The following is a 23,718-nucleotide window of genomic DNA, read 5'->3' on the forward strand; positions in this document are numbered from 1 at the left end:
ATATGTACCATGACATCTCTAGAACATATTACAACTCTACCCCAAAGCATGCTGACCAAATTATAAATTGTATGTCTTGATAAATAATAGTAAATTGTAAATGCAACATTCAATTTTGGTAAGCCATATAGACATACGTCCAGTTTGTATAAAGGAAAAGGGATGTGTCATAAAATGAAAAAGAACGTCAAAGTGATTTTGTTGATGTTTTGCCCATCAAGTGTTTTTTTGTATTTTTCTCAGGTTTAAGCAATATTATGTAACATTTGGGTGCAAAAATACAGAAAAGCAAACCAAAACTTGAAGCTAGAATTGCAAATATTTCTACAGCAACTGTGTACTTCCCAGGTGAGCTGACATAAGCTGGTATAAAGGTGATCCAAACAGCACAGAATATGAGCATGCTAAATGTAATGTATTTAGCTTCATTAAAGTTATCTGGTAGGTTACGAGCCAGAAAAGCAAGCACAAAGCACATGGCAGCAAGAAAGCCAATATACCCTAACACAGCATAAAATGCTGCAGCAGAACCCAGGTCACATTCTAAAATAATTCTGTCTTTGTAGGACCTCATGTTTTTGTTAGGAAAAGGAGGATATGTTATTAACCAAATAGTGCAAATTAGGGCTTGATTGAATGTGAGTGCAAGAACACTTAACCGCTGCTGGGCGGGCCCAAACCATTTCATCATATTATTACCAGGAAGTGTAGATCTAAACGCCATTAACACGACTATTGTTTTCCCCAGAACACAAGCGATGCACATGACAAATGTGATCCCAAAGGCAGTGTGGCGCAACATACAGGACCACTCAGAGGGCTGGCCAATGAAAGTAAGTGCACAAAGGAAACACAGTGCTAATGAAAACAGAAGAAGGAAACTGAGCTCAGAGTTATTAGCTCTTACAATAGGTGTATCTCTGAATCGAAAGAAAACAACAGCTACAGCTGTGGTTACAAAAGCCCCAGCCAATGAGAATATAACTAGCACTATTCCCATGATTTCTCCAAATGACAAAAATTCAATGTCCTTTAAGAAGCACTGATCTCTTTTCTCATTCGACCAGTATTCCAAAGGACACTTCACACAACCAGTGGAATCTGTAAGATAATAATAAGAAGGCTTTAGTACATTCTATGGCACAATATTTATTATCTAGTGCATCATCGTTTGTTTGCTTATTTATATGTCATTCAAACAATACACCATCAATACTTGTTCATGTTTCAGACATCTTATGCTGATCTGTGAATACTTTTGGAAATGTAGTTTTTGTTAGAAATGCTGTATTTGCAGACTAGTAACATTGTATTTAAAAATCAATACAAAAACAATGAATCCAGCAGTTTTATTTGACCTTCCCCTGGTAGTTTTTGACGTACACAGAACAATAAATAAATAGAAACTGCATATAAAACAAGCATTGTACTGGTAACAAAGAAAGTGCATCAATGCATTCATAACATGTGGATGTACGCTTCTTTTTTTAACCTACCTGTCTGATTGCTGATTTCTCCTTCAGCACATGGTATACAGTCAAAGCAACAAACAGGCTTTCCTTTCTGAACAGCCTTCCGAGTGCCAGGAGGACAGCTCTCACTGCACACTGATTTAGGCACCTTGGAAACATAGAACATGATTTTATTTCAGATGACATTTATATGAAACATTTGTAAGCTTGCCTTTGGAATGCATCTAATTATGAGCATTTTGTTTTGTTCATAGCAGTATAAACATTTTTTTTTAAATGTACATTCTCTCATAACATTACTGCACATATTATTAAAATGTGAAAAACTGTTTTTAATTAATCAGTGACAACTTCAATTAGAATGAAAAAGATAATTGAATCTTTACCTGATCCTGATCATTGGCCCAAACAATGCTGATGTTATCCATTGTAAATTGCTGCCCTGCTGGTAAAGATGCATCATAATAGCCAACTGTAACAAATTCAGTTTGCCCGTTTTTATTAAGTTGCCAGTTTACTAATTCATATCTTGCTGCTGGATCTCCATTTTCATCAAAAAATACATTTTCTCCAGTTTTGGTTGTGAAATTAACTGTTTTCATGAAATGAAGTACCTATAAAAATTATATTTTATAACATTTTAACAACTGAATTGTTATATGAACAACTGATTATTTATAGCTGAACATTCTAAATCATTCTGCAGTTACGATATCTGAAGGCCACATTTCCTTTATTAACTTATGAAGGCACTAGCCGAAACATTTCTCTATTTGACCAAGTTTATTATAAATGATACCTTATAAAAGTTTGCCTTAGTAATTTTGTTCTGTAATTTTGCCAATGCTTTTACTATGCATTTACAATACTTTACTATAGTATCTCTGATTTGCCATTCTTGCATGTGCTCTACCAATGCTTCCCTATTAATTAACTGTTTAGTTTATTTAAATGATTGGCTACACTTTATTATGCTTTTATAATACCACATCAACCTTTGTGAAGCCCTCATCTTATTTGCTGTGCAATCTGGACCTGAACTGCCAATACAACTTCCTCAGTATAGTCTTATTGCTTGAACAGTTCTCAAAGATAGTCTCCTACCTGCCATGGTTCAGTCTTCTTGAGGTTTGGACATGTTTTATCGGGAAAAGGACCTTGCCCATTTTTGCATGTAAAAAGATTGTGAAGTGAATTTGCTATAGCATACACTGCTTTGTATACATTATTTGAAATTCTCAGCTCAGATACATCAGTGAACTGGTTATTCACATCTCTTAAATTCTCAGACCCTGTACATGGGTTTACATTTTCAGTCTTGTCTTGTGTTGTCAGTGTACAACTGAAAACAGTTTCCCAATATTCCTTCAAAAACATGTTATCAGGGTAATGAGATGGATGGACATTCAGTAAAAATTCCTTCAAACCTGTAATTACCGCGTTTTTTTATTGTAAATCCAATTGCCCCGTGCAGAACTTTATAACCTCCCTCTCCTGCAAGGTTTTTGGCAGTAATCCAAGATTCACTGCCTATCCACTGCAAGCCAGTAACATTCTGAAGCAACATTTCTCGTAGCAAAACTGCCATCTCTCCTTGAGCTAGGAAAGCAACAATAACTTTTGAGGTGGACTTTTTAATGATTTCTAGAACTCTAAATATTTTCTCTCTTAGGTCAGTTCTAGAAAAGACCTCTGAGTATTCAATGCAAATACCCTCCTGTCGGGCTACTTGCACAAATGTAGCCATTCCTGAATTTCCATAATCATCATCACTCCTGAGTGCCCCAACCCAAGTCCATCCAAAATGCTTTACAAGCTGTGCCAAGGCTCTGCTCTGAAAATAATCACTTGGTACAGTTCTGAAAAATGAAGGGAACTGATTTCTTTTGCTCAGACATGCACAAGAAGCAAGGTGACTGATCTGCGTACATAAAAAAAAGAAGAAAAAAAATGCACACATTCTTTACAGGGCAGCTTCTATTATATATAATATGTAAATAATAGACAACGAGTGTTAGATGACACAATCTAAACCAATTATAAGATTTGTAACATTAAACATTTTTTTAACATTATAAGGTAGTTACCATTGGCAAAGAGCAGTCAATATGTAAGTAATAGAACACAACTGTTTTTTTAATGCTGATATAAACAGATGGCTGAAGTGTGTTGCGACTGGTTACAAAATATTTCTCAATTTACCAAAATGTACTATTCTTAATTAGGAAATTACTTATAATATATAGATAAGTAATTTCCTATTATTACACTTTTTTTTTAAAATCAAGCTTGCCTTTAAAATGTATCTTGAATGTATATATTGGATGGTTTAAAAGTCATTGGACCAGTTCATGGATAAGAGAACAATATTGATCCTCCATGATATGACAGCATACCCAGTTCTGCAAGGTGCCAACCTTACCATGCTCTTAATTACCATGGTGCTTATAATTTTTCCCATCTTATCCTTAACTGGTCAATGATCATATAAATAACTTTGTAAGTACTATAGAGCCCAATATCTTAATCCACTCCAAAAGCTATTTGGTAATGTAGTTAGTCATTTTTGAAATTCAAACTAAGATGGACACAAGTGATGCACAGTGTAGTGATTGTGGTTCTTACCACTGGAATACGAAACGGTCCTATTGTTGTTGCTATGCCGATTGTTGGAGACGATGATGTCTGTCCTATTATAGCATGAACATTGGATAGTTTGGTGCAGGAGTTGTCATAGTGTATTTCTTCTTCCGGCCCATTCAATAAAGCCAGTGCTGCTCTTATAGATAGAGGTATATTAGTGCAAGCATCATAGATTTTATAGCCCAGGGAAATATCGGGAAGAATATCTGTTCTGTTGTTTATTTCTTCTATGGCGAATATCATGGTTTCAGAAAATTGAAATTCTCTGAAATTTAAGCTGAAGAAAAAAACATTTGACAAAATGTTTTTCTATGTTATCTTTATATCTTTGTATAAAATTAATTCAAAACAACAAAACAAAAAGTAGAAAAACAAGTAACAGTAACACTTGAGATTTAAAAAACTTGGGGTTAAGTATACAAACAAACAAAAAAAAATAGGAATTTATTACATTAAAATTATGTAATATGATAATTGTTTGAATTTTCCACTTACCTTTTGCATTGTAGAGGTTCAGGAATGGTGGTGAAGGTTTGTGTGGTGCGAACAAAACTGTTGTGCAAGGAAAAGATTCCTCCAATTATTATTGTTCCATCCCTTGAAAAAATTGGAAATTCTGGTCTTCCTAGAAACCTACAAACAGGCTCTTGTGCCCTTGTCAAAAGAGCAAGCAGTGCTACTTTCAGGAATAGCATTTCACAGCGTTCTTCTCTGTTCAGAGTGAAATTCTGTATTTGTTGTATTTATATAGTCTCATAGGCGGTGCTTAAATCTCATTAAAGATCTTTCACAAAGGTAAACTGAATATTAAATGTGCCTCAGGAGTACACACATAGTTATTACTGTATCTGAGGCTGATGATGCACTGAGAAAAGGGTTCCCTTAGTAATTACTTAAAACATGTTTACTGGTAATTCTCATAGTTATTTTGTTGTAATAGTGCACATGTGCTGCATAATGTGTATTTGAGTTCATAAAGCTAAAAAAACTGCACTAGTTGCAATTTTGTAAAAACATGCTGCTTAATTGATAACTGGTAATCCTCTTATGTGGATACTCCCTGCTTCTGAAGCTGAAAAACACTCAGCTATTGACATGCAACTTTCAGTGGAATTTAATCAGCTTTGACATAAGGATGAGGTATGACAACCGCACACAAAGCTGGTTTCACAGACCATGATTAGCACTAATCTTAAACTAACAGGTAAAATATGAACGTTATCAGTATGATACTCTACATGCAAATTTATGGCTCTCTAAAGTAGCAAAAAGACTCAAAGCATGAGTCACTTTTGCACTGCGATTAAGTGAACCTTGACCAGCTTTATCATTGATACTCTCATTATGTTTGTTGTGTACAGTAATAATCTCTGTGTTCCATGAGAGAGGCAGTTGGTCTTCACTGTCTTTGGGAAATTAGGACTCTAGAATTACCTCACTAGAGCAGGGTTTACCAGTCTTGGTCCTGGGGGACCCCTGTGTCTCCTGGTTTTCATTCCACACAGGATAAATAAAAGGGTTTAATAAACAGTCAGGTAACACACACAAAGCTAACAGTCTCTGCGTGTCTGACTCAGTAAATAAAAAAAAAAACAGCAGGCTCTCTCCCACAGCTCCAAAACTCACACTCTTCACCCAGCCCCTCCCTCTGCGCTCCCCCAAGCACAGGCACGCATTCCCATCGCACCACCCACTATCTCAAGACACCCACATAGTCCATCAATCCCGATGGGGACTCTCCTGCAAATGCATGTTTGCCATCGGCTGCAGTCCTGTTGTCCACGTGAAGTGGATCCTTCACTCAAAAACCTGGGCTGGCTGTCCCCCCCAAGGTTTGTCTACTTTGTCATTACAATATGTTAGTTTAATACCATTTTTTTTTTTACTAATAATTAATTTGATAAAAGCAAACATTTTAGCATCCTGTAAAACTGTCGAAGCCTGAATGCTTATATAGTGTAGTGTAGTTGCAAATAAATTAAACGTTGCTTTTTGATTGGTTAAGAAGTATTTCAGTTAAAATAGTGAATCATTTTGGGTCGTGGGTTCCTGTGTTCATTTGGGTCACCAATCAAAAACTTTGGGAAACACTGCTGTAGATGATGTTTGAATGTGTGTTACAATATTGTGGCAATCCAGGGGTTTGTCAACAGGTGACATTAAAGTCTATGCACTGTAGTTCTGTTGTGGTTTAGTAACTTTAAGAAAGCTAGAAATTAGTGTTATAATGGTATTACACACACAAATGTCTTGACATTTTTAATATCATAACATAAGGCTTATTGTTGAATGGCATGCAGACTAATAAACTGTCAATTTTCCCTTTAAATTATCATTATATATATATATATATATATATATATATATATATATATATATATAATTTTGCTCCAGAAAGTGTTGTGAATGAAGAAAATTGTATCATTGGATTAAGGACATGTACAAAATACTTCAGTTAACATAATGATAGTCATAACATCAACAATAATTTTTTCAGTAGTTTTCACAATAACGTAAATAAGGATTGACACAATAGCTTGCCTATTTCTCACATTGATTTAGATGAGGGTTTACCCATCAAATGCTTTTTGGTAATTTTTCTCTGGTTTCAGTAATATAATATAATATTTTGGAGCAAAAATACAGAAAAGCAAACCTACAGCTACAGCATTGGTTACAAAAGCTGCAGCCAATGAGAATATTACCAGCACTGTTCCTATGATTTCTCCAAATTATAAGAATTCAATATCCTTAAGGTGCACTGATCTCTTTGAGCATTTGACCAGTTTTCCAATGGGCACTTCAAACAATCATTGGAATCTATAAAGAAATCACAAACACAGTTAGTTAGTTTTCAGTGTTATAATCACTTTTGTCGCAAAATCTATACTTGTAAATACACTGTATTGCATTTTAAAAAGCCAGGCAGCCATGAAGTATTTTTCAACCCTTGTTTGTTTTAAATGTATTACATAAGAACATAAGAAGAACATAAGAAAGTTTACAAACGACCAAATGCCATTGCAGCTGTACCATCAGCCTACACTGATAGCTATAGGTACCCTATTTAAAAAAAAAAAAAGAACCAAGGTTAAACAGTACCATCCCTGGTCCAGTACCAGTGGACCCAGTTTGAGTCTTGACTTGTGCTGTTTTTATTATTTTTTCTTTACAGTACTTTGCCTGTAACATACTGTACAGGGGCATTGCTGCTTGTGTTGTTGAGACAATGGGGTTTTTTGTTACAAGTACTGTCTACTGTGCCAGCCCTGTTACAGTAAGTACTGTATTCAGAAGCTGCAGCTCCCGCCCTGTTACACAGCGATGTTGCTGCTTGAGCAGACACATGGTCTAGAATGGCAGAGGGGGCGTAGGGGAGGTGTGACCCTATTGCACACTAATGTACCACCGAACCGGTACCAAACAGCTTTGCTTTCTTACTGTACATTGCTTGCTATTTGCATTATACCTGAGTTTTATCCCTGTGACACATGCAAAGTCAGCCTGCCTGTCTAGTACCAGGCAGGCCTTGTTGACAGTCCAGTTGCTGTTTTTAGCAAGCTGAGACAGCAACTGTACATTCTTACACATTGCTTGCTATTTGCATAATGACTGGGTTTATCCCTGTGACACATGCAAGGCCAGCCTGCCTGTGTACAAGCAGATGCTCTTCTTGCCTGAGGCAGTAGCATGCAGAGGAGGCACTGGTAAACCGCATTTCTGCGAGTTTTGTGTGTGTTCTCCAAGCGTATGTTGGAGAAACTTTTCTCATGCAGCTCTACAGAGCACTCTGCGTCCCTCACCTGTACAGTGCTCTTCCCCCTCACCATCTCTTAGAAGAGATGGTTGCATCCTCCCCCTATGGCTCTGTGCCATGGGAGAGCCATGCACCTGGGAATAGAGAAGCTTTGGGCAGCAGTTTCCCCACAGAATCATGTGCCTGTTGTGGACAAAGTTTGCTCCGTTCTGTCTGGTTCCGGCCCACTACAGACCGGTGTTTACATCCCAGTCTGGTACCAAACAGGTCTTGTTGACAGTCCTGTTGCTGTCTTTAGCAGCTGAGGCAGCAACTGTACATTCTTACTGTAAATTGCTTGCTATTGCTTAAGGCTTGTTTTTGTATCCCTGAGCCAGCAGCCTCAGGGACCAGCACAGCCAGCTGTGCCTGTGACCAGACCGCTGCCCGGCACTGTTATAACAGTATAAACAGGAATGTAGAATCCTCTAACATAACTATAGATTAATAAAGAGTATATTATAACCTGTTTCTGAACAGTGTGTTTTAACAATTTGTTTAGTATTTCTGCAGGCTTTATATTCTTTAAAACACAGTACAGTTATTACAACATTTTAACATACATGCAGTTTCACAAATGTTCAATTTGTATCCCAAAGATCAGCCTACTTTCAGTTGCGGTGACAGTCTTGGGTCAAGTTTCTGCTCTCAGTGAGTCTGTCAAAGCCACCACAGGTGTGGGTGACAGTCTTTAAAAGCCTGATACCTGCAAAAAACTTAATTCTTGTTAGCCGGGCTCCCATCTCTACATTCTCATTCCCATCATCAGTTGGAAGACTTCACATAAATTAAGCTGTTTCCATCAAAGAGCCATACATCTCTGCCACATACACTTTTCACTCAAAAAAGGGAAGGGAAGACAGGTTTTAGGGTAACTCGTGACAAAACGATACCCTTTTAAAGGAAACTGATAAGAAAATATACATTATAATTTGAAATGCATTAAGGTGAGTAATAAACTGGCTCCATTGTGATATAGGACAACAGGTTGTTTTATGCTGGGTTTGTTGAATAATAATAATAACAATAATAATAATAATAATAATAATAATAATAATAATAATAATAATAATAATATAAGTTAGTACATCGTGTGAAGGGTGTCTTATTGTATAAGAGATGTCATCTCGCACAGTTTGGGCTGCACAAACTGAGCGAAATGATGTCTCTTATACAATAAGAGGCACCCTTCACACGACGTATTAACTTATTATAATCACACACATAAGGATTAGACACACTTCTCTTTACAGTGAAAATAACTTTTATTTTTGTTAAATATAACATTCAACCCCCCACTTCTCCCCTTCTAAAATGGTTTGGTTGGTCCAGGATCGACCGTAACTGACCTACAGTAGCCGATCTGTGCTGTGTTTTCAGACTAGTTAAACGTGACGAAACTATTTATTAAAAACAAATGTACATCCTGTAAAACTTGCACCACTAACATGTAAGTGCTCTGAACCATCGTTAGTTAACAGTTGCTCTGATTTAGTGTAGGAAAGTTATTATTAGGCATCGCTGTCGCAGCAAGGGGGACTTGTTCCTGAAGACTTGCGTGAAGAAATGTATTTATTTCCCTTTTTTGCATTTCATCCGTGTTTGAAACGTAATGCTTGAGAATGAGTTCGCTCTTGTGTCCAGAAACTGAAATAATGTGCCAGCATCACTTAAAACTTGGCAACAAGTGGCACGAACACAGTGCCAACAAACTGGCAATAACTGGCAATTCACTGAGGGGATGCTTCCCATACCAGATGTCATCCAATTTTTATTTTTTCGTAGAATTTGAAAAAGCCTTGGCTGTACAACTTGAAATCTGGCTGTGAGTACATTCATATATCAGTGATATTGGGACTGTCTTTAGATCACCTTGGTGATTTTTGGTCTGTAATGCTGATGTTTGAGTGACATATTCACGGCCAGTGACATCGGTACGTAATATGTCCCAATTACTTATCCAAATTAAAACAAAGTTCGAAGTTAATAACAGGATTTTCCATGTTTTTATTTGAGAGTTTTATTTTTAAAATACCGATCATTCTATGCACAGGATGACATTTATACACAAGATAAGAGGTATAGGAATGTTTGGAAATGCTGCTCTGTGATTGGCCGATTTCTCATATATGATTTATAATAATAATAATAATAATAATAATAATAATAATAATAATAATAACAACAATAATAATACAACAATAAAATGCAAATTTCACTTGTATAGTGCTCTTCATGCAAGCATTCCAGGGCGTTCTACAAAATAAATATAAAAAAGCCTGTGTCTAATATATAATCCATCTACAAATAAACAGACCCAAACAAATATGTTTTCAAACAGCATTTAAAAGACTGAATTGTGCTAGAATTCCTGATATGAATCGGGAGCAAGTTCCATAGACGAGGGGCATTATGGGTCAATTGCAACAAACTAAAAGGTGCGTACTAACTGGGGATGATTCTGTGGTTAGTGGTATTAAACCAGTAGGCAAGTTAGTACCAATTACAACTAACTAAGCAGCTCAAGATAGTCCCTAGCTGCATAATAAAATGTGTCTCAATTGCAACAAACTCAAAGTAACTGCTGTTGCCCTCTAGTGGATACTAAAACAATACTAAGTTAGTCTACCAGTGTCTTTAGACTAAAGATTTGTGGTATCATACTAACTGGAATATGAAAAATCCCAAAATATATTGACACTATTATGAAATTGAACTATTCATAACCAAAAATGATATAAAAGGATTTTAAATCTTCTGTGGAAAAAAAAGTGTCAAAACATTTATTACGAAACCAGTTTAATCCTTATTCAATATTCAAGTTATTCAGCTTAACGTAGGCCTATTTTATAATAAATAAATAAATTAAATAATAATAATAATAATAATAATAATAATAATAATAATAATAATAATAATAATAATTCCAGTACAACTTTCCAGTGTCTCTACTTTCAGCCTCTTCCACAGGGTTGATTTATTACTGTTGCTATTTTTATTAATAAAACAAACTTGAAAGTAATTATATCAATTAAATATGTGATTAAAAATAAAGATGAACTAAGATTAAAATTTTTAATCGTGATTCAATTTTCGCTTGACAGCCCTATAAAATATACTTTATTATGGATAACTCAATATGGCTAACAGTAAAAAAAACAATACAAAGAGTACTTCTCCCATTTCTTAACCACAATGCATTTTTGTCATGTATCCATTTTTCCACATGTTTACAAACCATTCAGTCAGAGGCCTGCCATTCCCCTTATGTGGTGCCCCTGGTGATGCATTGCTTTTGTTCACAAAAATACTTCCTCTATTGTGGTTAGATACAAATGCAAATGTTTATTGAATACAGTACCATGTACACATCTATCAAAAAGGCTTAACAATCAGCATATAGAAGTTCATTTAAATATAATTCTTGTTTGATTACTAAACTGGAAATCTCACCTGAGATTTGCTATACTGTGTAGGAAGTAGCTGTCAATTTAGGAAGTGTGTGTACCTTTAATGGACCCTAGCTCAATGCACATTGTGTTAGTATGGATCTGTCCCTTTTATAGTTTGGATCAAAACTGGAGTAGTCTTATGGGTTCAAAAATCTTTAACTATCTTAAACCCATATGCTTTAACCCTCACCCTCTTGTGGTCTGTATCAGTCTTGATCAGTTGTATATGTTTTTTCTGTTTTTGTTTTTTTTTTGCTGTAGACAGGTTATATAATGTATAGAGGTTAGTTTAATTCTCTTTATGTAGGTATATATATATATATATATGTCAAAGCCTATATATGTCAAAGTGATTTTGAGGGCATTTTACCCATTAAATGTTTTTTTGTATTCTTCTCAGGTTTCAGTAATATAATATAGCATTTGGGAGCAAAAATGCAGAAAAGCAAGCCAAAACTAGAAGATAAAATAGCAAATATCTCTACAGCTACAGTGTACTTTCCGGGTGAACTGATGTAAGCCGGGATAAATGTGATCCAAACAGCACAGAATATGAGCATGCTAAATGTAATGTATTTACCTTCATTAAAGTTATCTGGAAGCTTACGAGCCAGAAAAGCAAGCACAAAGCACATGGCAGCAAGAAACCCAATATACCCTAACACAGCATAGAATGCTGCAGCAGAACCCAGGTCACATTCTAGAATGATTATTTCTTTATAGTATGTCATGTTTTTATTAGGAAAAGGGGGGGATAGTGTTAACCAAAGTGTGCATATTAAGGCCTGAATGAATGTAAATGCAAAAACACTTAACCTCTGCTGGACAGGCCCAAACCACTTCATAATATTATTGCCAGGAAGGGCAGACCTAAATGCCATTAACACAACTATTGTTTTCCCCAGAACACAAGAGAGGCACAGGACAAATGTGATCCCAAAGGCAGTGTGGCGCAACATGCAGGACCACTCAGAGGGCTGGCCAATGAAAGTAAGTGCACAAAGGAAACACAGTGCTAATGAAAACAGAAGAAGGAAACTGAGCTCAGAGTTATTAGCTTTAACAATGGGGGTATCTCTGTAATGAAAGAAAACAGTAACTACTGCTAGTGTTGCACACACTCCAAATAATGACAGTGTCATTAATAATATGCCCATGATTTCATCAAATGATAGGAATTCAATTGCCTTTAAGATGCACTGATTTCTTCGCTCATTCGACCAGTATTCCAGATCACACTTAAAACAATAAATGGAATCTACAAGAAAAAAAAAAAAAAAAAAAAAATAGTTTATTCCAACTGATCCAACAGATTTCAGATTAGGAAGAAGGACTAAAGAACAGCTAATGTATTGGCAAGTGGAAACAATTGCGTAATAGGGTGTATAAAAGTACCAGCAAGGTGACTGTTTCTGAGTACTAAACATTTTAAATAATGCATTTGGCAATCCATTGTAACTTTTGATACTTTTGTGGAAAAAAAGATACATGTCTAGGAATTAGAAATATCACGTCAATCAGTGTAATTGTAGAAAATTATAATAAGGCAAAAAATGAGGGGACCCACTTTGTACTATGTTGATCTTACTATTAAATAACTAGGCATAGTTTTTTTTTGTTGTTGTTGTTGTTTTTTTTTTAAATTACCTGTTGTATTACTGAATTCTCCTGCACCACATGGTATGCAGTCAAAGCAACAAACAGGCTTTCCTTTCTGAACAGCCTTCCGAGTGCCAGGAGGACAGCTCTCACTGCACACTGATTTAGGCACCTAAGAAAAATGAAAGCATTTCTATAACATGCACAAACTGCTATTCAGAGATACGTGCAGTATGAAGTTGTGCTCAGAAATATTTACACTTGTTCATTAAAAGGTATATAAAATACTGTAATTATATTTATTTAAACTACTTTAGATATTTACACTGTACGTGTTCCTTTTGGCTAATCAGAGTAGGAATATCATTCATTTATTACATAACAGCAGCACTAATTAGGTGCACAGCTATGTACATATTAGCTACTTAAGAAAAATGATTTAATTATACTTACAAGCACAGTGGCACACGTCCCACCATGTAATTATACCAGCAGAGTTATATGCAGTACTTGCATCCCACATATACATGCTTTACAACTGAACACGGATGAATTATAAAATTAATGAATTTCCCAATTACACTATATACAAGCAGTTCATATTAACTTAGTGTTTTTAAAAGTGAAATAATTTCCAAAGGGAAAAAGGACCATTGCTATACTATCAATGTTATGTAATTCAACAAAATCAATGTAGGCAAAATGTTAAAACTATCTAAAACTTATCTGAGGTATGATCAGTCCTCTAGAATGATTTCCCTTGGCTAGCACTTGTGTTTCCTAATGCATGTCATGTGTACAGAATCTCTCTGTAACCAGGTACCAGTGCTCTTGTTCTGTATTTAACACATACAGCTTAATAACCCTTATCTTCCCTTATACAAAATAGAAGTCATTAAAAAAAAAATGAAATTATATATGAAATGCCTTAAGCCATTATCCGATTGTTAGCCTCTCAAATGTATAATTGTTCAGTGTAGTTAAGAATACTACAGTATACATACAAAAGGCTGGTTCCACAGATCCTGATTAGCACTCATCTTAAACTTCCTTACCTAAAGCAACATTAGGTAGACCATAATTAGTGATAATCGGGGTCTGTAAAATCAATGATTAAAAGTGGAAAATTTGTTTTAATTAAGCAAAAACCGTACCTGACTCTGCCCATCTGCCCAAACAATGCTGATATTTTTTATTGTAAACTGCTGTCCTGCTGGTAAAGATGCATCATGGTAACCTACTGTGACAAATTCAGTGATTCCATCTTTATTAAGCTGCCAGTTTACTAATTCATATGTTGCTGCTGGATCTCCATTATTGTCAAAGTAGACTTTCTCTCCATTTTTACTCGTAAAATGAACTCTTTGCAGATAATGTAGTACCTGTAAGAAGCCAAAGAAGCCATGTGAAACGCTTGAGTATTTTATTTGAAATACAAATATTTACAAAAAAAAAACAAACAAAAAAAAAAAAAACACTGTAAAACATAGCTCCTACCTGCCATGGTTCAATCTTTGTCGAGTTTGCACATGACTTGTCAGTAAAAGGACCTTGTCCAGTTTTGCATGCAAAAAGATTGTGTAGTGAATTGGCCACAGCATACACCGCTTTATATACATTATTGGAAATTTCCAACCCAGATACATCTGTGTACTGGTTATTTACTTCACTTAAATTCTCAAACCCTGTGCATGGATTTCTATTATCGTGTTGATTAGTCAGGGTACAGCTAAAAACAGATTCCCAAAACTCCTTCAGAAATGGGTTGTCAGGGTCATCAGATGGATGGACATTCAGTAGAAATTCCTTTAAACCTGTAATAACTGCATTACCAATGGCAAACCCAATTGCCCCACCCAGAACTGCATAGCCTGCTGATGCCAGATATCTGTCGGTAATCCAAGATTCACTGCCTAGCCACTGCAAGCCAGTAACATTTTGAAGTGCCAGCTCATGTAACAAAATATCCATGTCTAAGTGATAGGTGAAAGCAACAACAACCTTTGAGGTGGACATTTTTATAATATCTACAATTGCGAGAATGTTCTCTCTCTGATCAGTTCTTAAAAAGGCCTCTGAATATTCAATGCAAACCCCCTCTTCTTGCGCAGCTTGCACAAAGGTAGCCATTCCAGAGTTGCCATAATCATTGTCACTTCTGATTGCTCCAACCCAAGTCCATCCAAAATGCTTCACAAGCTGTGCCAGGGCTCTGCTTTGATAATAATCACTTGGTATGGTTCTGAAAAATGCTGGGAATCTATTTTTGTTGCTCAGGCAGGCACATGTAGCAAAATGACTTATCTGTAAAGAAAAAAAAATGACTATCCTATTATACAAAGACATTAACAAAAACACTCTTTTTAAAACATTTGTATATATTGGAGTAGTGGTTAGGGCTCTGGATTCATGACCAGAGGGTCGTGGGTTCAATCCCCAGTGGGGCACTGCTGCTGTACCCTTGAGCAAGATACTTTACCTAGATTGCTCCAGTAAAAACCCAATGGTATAAATGGGTAATTGTATGTAAAAATAATGTGTAAAAAATAATATAATTGTATGTAAAAATAATGTGATATCATATAACAATTGTAAGTCGCCCTGGATAAGGGCGTCTGCTAAGAAATAAATAATAATAATAATATTGTCTAAGTTTCTTTTTATTACTGTGATACACATTAACTGCAAGTATCTACACTTTAGCTTACATTTCATAATATTTTCCACACAGAAAGAATGAATCAGAGGTTGAATCTCATATTTTTTAAAAATACTTTTTACAAATGATCTCACCACTGGTATTAGGAATGGTCCAATTGTACTTGAGATTGCTATAGTTGGTGTCGATGCAGACTCTCCTATTATAGCTTGAACAGTAGCTGTTTTGCTGCAGGGCTTATCAGTGAGTGTTTCTTCTTGCCCGTTCACTAAAGCCATTGCTGCTCTTATAGACAGGGTTACAGAACCACAAGAATCATAGATCTTATAACCCAAGGAAACACCAGGAAGAATTTCTGTACTGTTATTGATTTCTTCAATGGCAAATATCATAGTTTGGGCAAACTGAAAATCTCTGAAATTTAAACTTTAAAGACAAATATAAACCATAATATTAAGATGGTCATAGAAAAGTACAGTCAGTATATCTATCCATATTAAAAATGTACTAGCACCTGTACTATTTAAGAAGAAGAAAAAAAAAACATAATAAATACATAATAGATTTGTTAATAAATAGTTTTGTTTATAAATATTTTAAAATGGATAATGTGTTATATTAGAATTATTCATTTATTTATTGTATTTGTTTTTATATATTTTTTTACTTACTGTTTACATTCCAAAGATCCAGGCACGGTTTCAAAGGTTGTTTTTGTACCATTCCAGCTGCTGTGGAATGAAAAAATCCCTCCAATTACAATGTCTCCATCCTTTGATAACTGTGGAAATTCTGGTTTTCCTCGTACAACACAAACAGGCTCTTGTGCCCTAGTAAAAAGAGCAATCAGTATAACCTCCAGGAACAGCATGTTCTTTCCATTCCAAATCCAAGCATAAAAATGCGTTGTCTTTTTATAGTATGATGGATGTCACAGGTGCTTGAATTAACATGACATGAATTTCATATTCTCATCAAAGCATCAATTCTCACCCACGTGCCTCCAGAGAACCACATTTTAATCATCTTGGCCTGTGCCATTGTGAATATGGTTTATTTGCTAATTGCTTTAAGGAAGTGCAAGTCCATTATTAATTAATGCTTGAATTATGTTGCACACTGTGTTGTGCAAACTTGTTTTATGACTCAGGCAGCCAGGTAAAGAACTGGTTTAGATGTGTTTTTTATGAAGCATTCAGGTGTCACATCTTTTCATGCATATACTAATAATTAAATAAACCTCCAGTAGATATTAGGAAAACCTCTGTCTGCATCTGAAGATTGCAATGAGTTAGAAGGAAGCCTACTGAAAGTTCTGTGTTCTATAAGATGTTTAGCCAGCATATCTTTTGTTGTTGGCCTATTAATTTTGTACACTGCTCTGTTGCTCAGATATTGAGATTTAAAATATTTTTGCTTGTACTCAATCTTACTGGCTGTATATTACTTACTGGTCTGTTTTGTTTCCTACTCTGTAGCAGGTGCAGTCCACAGTTGGCCAATAAAGCACACCCAGCATTTAACACTGTTTTTTGACATCCCTATATGCTATATCATATCTAGATAGATAGATAAATAAATAGGAAAAGGTTTTTAAAAAATGTACACAAAAAGTTTAAAAGATTAAAAAATATTTTATTTTCAGGACGTTTCAGGCAAAGCCCTTCTTCAGCTGTTTAAAAAGAAAAGTAAACACAGTGCAGTAAACTTGTTGTTATTAGGCTTCCAAGCCGTAGGCTGGGGAAGCCTATTGTTTTTGTGAGGATTATTATTATTATTTATTTTTATTTTTTTCTGCCAAAACATGTTCAAAAACTCACGAAATTCGGTACACTGGTAGGTGCCTATGGATGATAGTCGGTGATATTCAGCAAATTTGTGCAAGTCACATGGTTCGGCAGCCATATTGGATTTTGCGGAATTTGTTAAAACGCCTATGTATCGGAAACTGCTTACTGCAGAGTTCTGAAAATTGCTATACATGTTGAGGAATAGTCCATGATTAACTGTTGTTAATATGAAGCTGATTGGTTCTGTGGTTTGGCAACCACATTGATTAACGACATAAAAATACCATAAAAATATAAAATCATAAAAATTCAAACATCTTCTTCTCTGAAACCGCTTATCCGATTGAAACAAAAATTAGAATAAAACAGTATGGTCATCTGTTACGCTTGTTCAAGGGAAGTTGCTACTGTGAAAATCATGGCGTCCACGATGCATGACATCATCAACATACGCAACTGGCTATAAAACTGCGTATAACTTCTGATCGGCTGCACCTAAACGCACAAAATTTGACACGGATGTAGAGGACTATGGGATGTTGTGTCGTGGTCAATATGGCGGCCTTTGGTCACATGGTGTGGCAGCCATCTTGGATTTAATGAAATTTTCGACAATATTCAAAAGTCTTCTTCTCATGAACGGTAAATAGTACAGCTGTGAAAACTTTTGTACATAGTGCACTCATGTCCACGATTGATTCTACCTCAGGAAAAATGGATCGGTCACATGGTGTGGCAGCTATGTTGGATTTTGCGTAAAACGCTTAAACGACAACTCCTCATGAACCCTTTGGCCGATTGATGTAAATCTTGGGTATACGTTACAGTTGTGAAAATAACGTTTCATCTATAATAACCAATGCGCTTAAATTTCACGATAACTGCTTGGAAGCCGTAAAGTTGCTCTTAACTCTAGTTCAAGAATTGTAATTATACAAAAATTCTGTGGATGGTGTCATGATTATTAGAATAGAATGTTCATTCCCAGAGGTTCCAAAGTTCCCAGTTTGATGATAAACTCTCGTTCCTTTTGTTACTGAGCAACGTTTGTTCCATAGTGTGATCATCACTGTTGAAGTGATGGGCCACTGGAAATGCAGTGGTGTTAATGCGAATGCTTCCTAAGTGTTCTACAAACCAGTCTGCTAAACGACTTTGAGTATCCCCAATATACAATTTGTTGCATTTCTTGCAGATAATGTAGTAGACTATTCCTTTAGAGGTACATGTAAAGTGTTCATGAATGTTGAATGAAGATGTAATGCCTCTAATCTCTGTTTCAGAATGAATGTAGTTACAGGTATTACATTGTGGTCTATTACATGGATATATGCCTTTCAAAGGTTCCACAGAAGGACGAATAGCACTGTGTACCACATATTCTCTTATATTCTTTTGTTATCCAATCTCTTGCTAACTTTCTGTTTGTCACACTACGTACACCAAAAACACAATAATATCAATACAAAGTTTAATACTAATACCTACATCTATCATATTTTCTAATAACTGCTTAAATAAATAAAAACAGCTACATTTAATACATTTAGCTATTAGTTTTATTTTCGTCAATGTGAAGGGAACAGTGGAAAAAAGGCTAATATTCGGAGACAATGCCAGGGTTTTTCCATTAAAGATGACCAACTAATGTACAAACACAAAGCACACAGAAAAAAAGGTAAAGGTGAGCCACAAAATAGAGACGTTCTATCATTATGCACAGGAGTTACGCTTCAGTATGTTAATAACAAGTACTGTAGTATTTGTTATAATATTAAACATATATTTTTTTGTTCATTAAAAAGTTTTATTAAACAAGATAACATATTCAAAACATGTTGTATGGCGAAAACATTTATAATCCCTTGAGAATGATTGTGGTTTTTGGAGCAAAATAACTTAAATCAGTATGCTTGAAAGAAGGTCATCCATTAGCCATTGATTCCATTTTACTGTATTTGTGTGTGTGTGTGTGTGTGTGTGTGTGTGTGTGTGTGTGTGTGTGTGTGTGTATGTGTGTGCGTGTGTTTCTGGATGTTGTACTGTGTTTTTTTCTTTAATGTGTATAAAGTTAAATTTAGTAATTTTTGTTTGCTTTGTATTTCAGCTCTCGTATTTTGATATACAGTACGTTTGTACAGTTGCAATTTATATCAGTAAATTGTTATGATGGTTTATTCAGTTAGCTTTTGGGAAAATACAAATGTAATGCCATAACTGTAAAAAGCAACGGAAATGCTTTGAACTTAATGCATTGTAGAGTGTTTTTAAAGTATGTAGTGTGTTGTTTTCAACGGAGGAGTAGTGGACATTGAAATCACCCACAGTGGGTTTTTTTTGTGTGAGTGTTTTGAGCGTACTATACCTGTAGTGTATAGACTATTTTTTTTTGGTATATTAATGCTCTATACTATAGAGTGTCAGCATTAATATACCAAAAATGTTTTTATTCACGCATATGTAAATATATAAGCATGCATTTAAAAGAAAAGTACCTGCAATAGGAATTTCACCATTGAGAAGAATATTCTGTATAAAACAGGCGCTGCTACGTTCGGTATGATTCTTTTGTTACATCGCATATCACTGCCTCACATCAGCTGTGACAGAAAAAGAGACACTTATTGCAAAGCAGGATTTTTTTTTTCTGTGCACACTTTCCCACCCCTGTGTTTACCAGGGGAAGTCAGGTAGCAATCAGCGCAGCACACAAACAAACTAGATGCTGATAAAAGCACGGTGTGTTAATACAAAAATAAGTTTAAAAAAAGTAAATGTCAAGAAATAATAAAGACAAATGTGCGATTAACTCTTGTTAAAAAAATCAATCTTTAAAGAAATGAGTTAATCGCAGAAATTAACTATGATTAATTGACAGCCCTAATATATATATATATATATATATATATATATATATGATGATCATCATCATCATCATCATCATCTTCAGTCTTTTTGAATCCACTGCTTGATGAAGGCCTCCCCAAGATTCTTCCACAAAAGCCTGTCTGCTGCATCCCTCATCCACGTTGCTCTGGCATGTTTCCGAATTTCAACTTGCCATCATCCTGGAGGTCTTCTTCTTGGTTGCTTTATATCTCTTGGGAACCAGTCTAGTATCTCCTTGGTCCAGCGATGGCCTGTTCTTGCAACATGCCCGGCCCACTGCCATTTCAGTTTTTTCGCTCTTATAATAACATTGCATACTTTTGTTTGCGCTCTTATCCATTCCTTCCTTTTCTTGTCTCTTCTTGTAATTCGCAGCATGCATCTTTCCATACTCCGATGAGTCGTTTGTAATTTTTGAGTCATTTTTGCATTGAGGGTCCAGGTTTTGCATCCGTAAGTTAGCACTGGCAGCACGCATTGGTCGAAGACTTTCCTCTTGAGGCATAAGGGTAGTTTCCCTTTCAGAACCATGCTTAATCTTCCAAAGGCACTCCAGCCCATTTTTGCTCTTCTGTTGATTTCACACATTTGGTTCGCTGTTGCTGAAACTAACTGTCCTAAGTATACGTAGTTATTGACTTCTTCAAGCTTGATCCCATTGACTTCAATTGCCTGTGGAGTGGTATATTTATTGAACATGACTTGAGTCTTCTTCAGGTTCTCTTCATCAGAGCTTTCCTTGCTTGCTTCCGATACGAGCTGCCCATGAGCTCCCCACGCTTTTCCACACTAAGGTTCCCCACAGAAGGAACAGCACTCCAGGCAAGAGAGAGAGAGCAAGTCTCTTTGAACTTTGACAATCAGAAGGAGTGCTGAGAGAGAAATGGAAGCTGAACTGTTCTGAAGAAAGTTACTGAAGTCATGGGAGCATAATTGCTCGAATTCACGGAAGGCAAGGAAGAACCAATGTTCTGAATAATGGCTAAAATCATCTTCTGAGGAAGGGCCCTGCCGTCTGTCCAACGAGAGACGGAATCAGTAAACGGGGTACTGCATTAATCGGAAAGCAGGTCTTTGTTTCCACGTAGCTGCACGAAACTAGCTGTTACAAACTATATAACTTTTCAATTGCAGCGCATTATCTGAACTGAGTTACGTCTGATCAACAAAACTATTCCCAGTTGGAAAACTGTCGACAACAAAGATAATGTTGCAAGACTTGGGGATCAACAAGCTGATCTCCATTTGAAAATAATTATTTGTTTATTGCGAGCCTACGCAATACAATGCGTACAACAAAGTACTGTCTTCTTTCATTGGAATTTCAAATCCATAGAGCTGCAGTATTCATCTACAAAGATTTATACTTATTTATATGGAAATCGATAAGTATTCAACATATCTAATATTAAATACTTTATGACTCGAGAAAGTGACTGTAGTAAATGCTATCAAATTAGTGGATAAACTGTTCTAGGAATAGAATATAACTTCCTGTTTTAGAGTGTGCAAGAAATGTATTTTGTTTGTTGAAATATGCAACTCAAAGGAGTTTCCTTGTAAATACAGTGAATTTGATCATTGCCCCATTTCTGAGTTAATTTGAATATATAATCAACTGAGGTTGATAACATATTATTGGTTTGGTTCATCACGTCTAAACTAAATTAACACAGTAAAACTAATTTGCTAAATTAGGTACTGGAATGTTGGATTCCGTTCTGAATTGGAAGTTGAATTAATTATTGTGCATATTGACATGATCGATTACAATGAGAAATGGGTATTGAAAATATTAATGCAAAGTAGACACTGTGTGATAAGTCATATTTAATATTAGTATATTAACCATGTATGCTAATGACGTGATGGTCGTTGTAATCATTTGACTATGCAATCAATTAACTGTATACTATTCATGCATATATCTAACCAATAGCCTTTCCTTTCTGTAATAGATTAGTTGTGCAGCACTGTTTATTCTTATATAAACTATTGTTTTATATTTCTGACAGGTTGTGTGAATGTCGGTTATTGTCCAAGGGAATCCGAGTTCTACATGGTCCAGAACTTAAATATGGCATGTCTCATTTCTTACATTTTGACGTTCTTAAATAGGGCGACTAGAAACTTATTTATATTTAATATTTAATATTTTATATTTATTTAAATTGTATACCTAATTCACTACACTTTCTTCATACTTCGATTGTTTTCAATAGTTTTCTCTACCAACCAACAGTTGAACGACCGTATATCCTCAGTAATGCACTTTCTTACTGTCTTGCAGAGCTTAATGTATTCAATCTTTGACTTGAGAGCTGCTGTTTGTTTAATTTCCCTTCTTTTCTTCATGAGGATTTTTGTCTCTTGCGTGATCTTCTGGTTGCGTTTTGTACTCTGTGTTCCAGCAATGTTTTTGCTGTTTCTGCAATTGCTTGCGTCACTTCCTCATAGATTTTGTTTACCTTGATTGCTTCATCTTTTTGCAGATCTTGAAGAGTGCTGAATCTATTCTTCATTTCCAGTTGAAACACCAGGCTTTTCTTCTGGAGCATTTCTACGTTGATTGTGTTGGATTTCGTCATCATGAGTTTCGCTCTCTCCAGTGCTGTGTTTAGGTGTATTTTGCATCTTACAAGTCTGAGGACACTTCCTGTGTTAAAATTGTTTAGTACTGAGACATCTTGTAAGGTGTGCTTCTTGTTGGTGAGTATGTAGTTAATTTCATTCTTTGTTCCGTTGGGTCCTCTCCATGTCCTTTTCCTGATGAGTTCATGATGAATTAGTTCTAGTCTGTCGCCCCTCTCATTCCTGTCGCCATGTCAAAATTTGCCGACCGAATTCGCCTTTTCTTGCTGGACTTCCATTTTGGCGTTGAAGTCATCGATGATGGATTTATAGTGTCTCTTCCAATTTTCGTGTAGTTGTTGTACTTCATAAAAATCTTCGACTTCTTCATCCGAATAGCATGTTGTTGGTGCATATACTTGGATGACCTTGGTTCATACTTGCTTGAAACTTTCACTATCAATCTCTACTGCGTTATTCTTGATTCTCTTGTGGACAATGAATCCAACGTTTCCTGTTCGTCCATCGGTAGTGCCTCTGTAGAAGAGAAGATGGCTCTTGGGTTCTAGTAGTCCTTCATCTTTTCGCTTAGTCCTATGATGTCCCACTTGATTCTTCCAAGTTCTTTTTCCAACTCTTGAAGTCTTGCCTCACCTGAAAGAGATCTGCAGTTGTACGTGGCCAGTGTTCTGTGGCAGCCTAAAATCATAACCCGTGATTTTTAGCACCCTCTGCCTTCATGCCTAACCGGCCCCTGCCTTGGTTGGCGGCAATCCAGTCATGTTTTTGTCTGTGCTTTCATCATGGGGGGGGGTTGGCCACGCTGGCCAGGCAGGTTGGTGAGTGC

At 35.8% G+C, this 23,718-nt stretch overlaps 1 protein-coding gene, 1 long non-coding RNA gene and 1 pseudogene across 2 annotated transcripts; 1 reads left to right on the plus strand and 2 right to left on the minus strand.

Moving 5' to 3' along the window:
* Nucleotides 1–152: 152 nt before the first annotated feature.
* Nucleotides 153–4,810, minus strand: LOC117423308 (extracellular calcium-sensing receptor-like; annotated as a pseudogene).
* Nucleotides 768–12,352, plus strand: LOC131697975 (uncharacterized). Its single transcript, XR_009307592.1, has 2 exons — nt 768–833; nt 12,269–12,352. It is a non-coding gene; the product is annotated as an uncharacterized LOC131697975 (long non-coding RNA).
* Nucleotides 11,708–16,494, minus strand: LOC117423312 (extracellular calcium-sensing receptor-like). Its single transcript, XM_034038858.3, has 6 exons — nt 16,293–16,494; nt 15,756–16,047; nt 14,460–15,266; nt 14,117–14,344; nt 13,011–13,134; nt 11,708–12,621 (listed from the first exon to the last, which is right to left on the minus strand). Exons 1-6 carry the CDS (start codon nt 16,490–16,492, stop codon nt 11,708–11,710), a joined length of 2,565 nt encoding a protein of 854 aa, XP_033894749.2. The 5' UTR covers nt 16,493–16,494.
* Between the last annotated feature and the right edge of the window lie 7,224 nt (nt 16,495–23,718).

Source organism: Acipenser ruthenus, chromosome 17 (genome assembly GCF_902713425.1).
Source record: "Acipenser ruthenus chromosome 17, fAciRut3.2 maternal haplotype, whole genome shotgun sequence".
Lineage (NCBI taxonomy): Eukaryota > Metazoa > Chordata > Actinopteri > Acipenseriformes > Acipenseridae > Acipenser > Acipenser ruthenus.

Bases quoted from the DNA above. Each gene is read 5' to 3' on its own strand.
- LOC117423312 (XM_034038858.3), bottom strand. From the start codon at position 16,492: ATGCTGTTCCTGGAGGTTATACTGATTGCTCTTTTTACTAGGGCACAA. The intron at 15,267-15,755 runs GTGAGATCATTT...TTTTCTTTACAG, and splicing joins GACCATTCCTAATACCAGTG to ATAAGTCATTTTGCTACATG. The intron at 14,345-14,459 runs GTAGGAGCTATG...GGCTTCTTACAG, and splicing joins CAAAGATTGAACCATGGCAG to GTACTACATTATCTGCAAAG.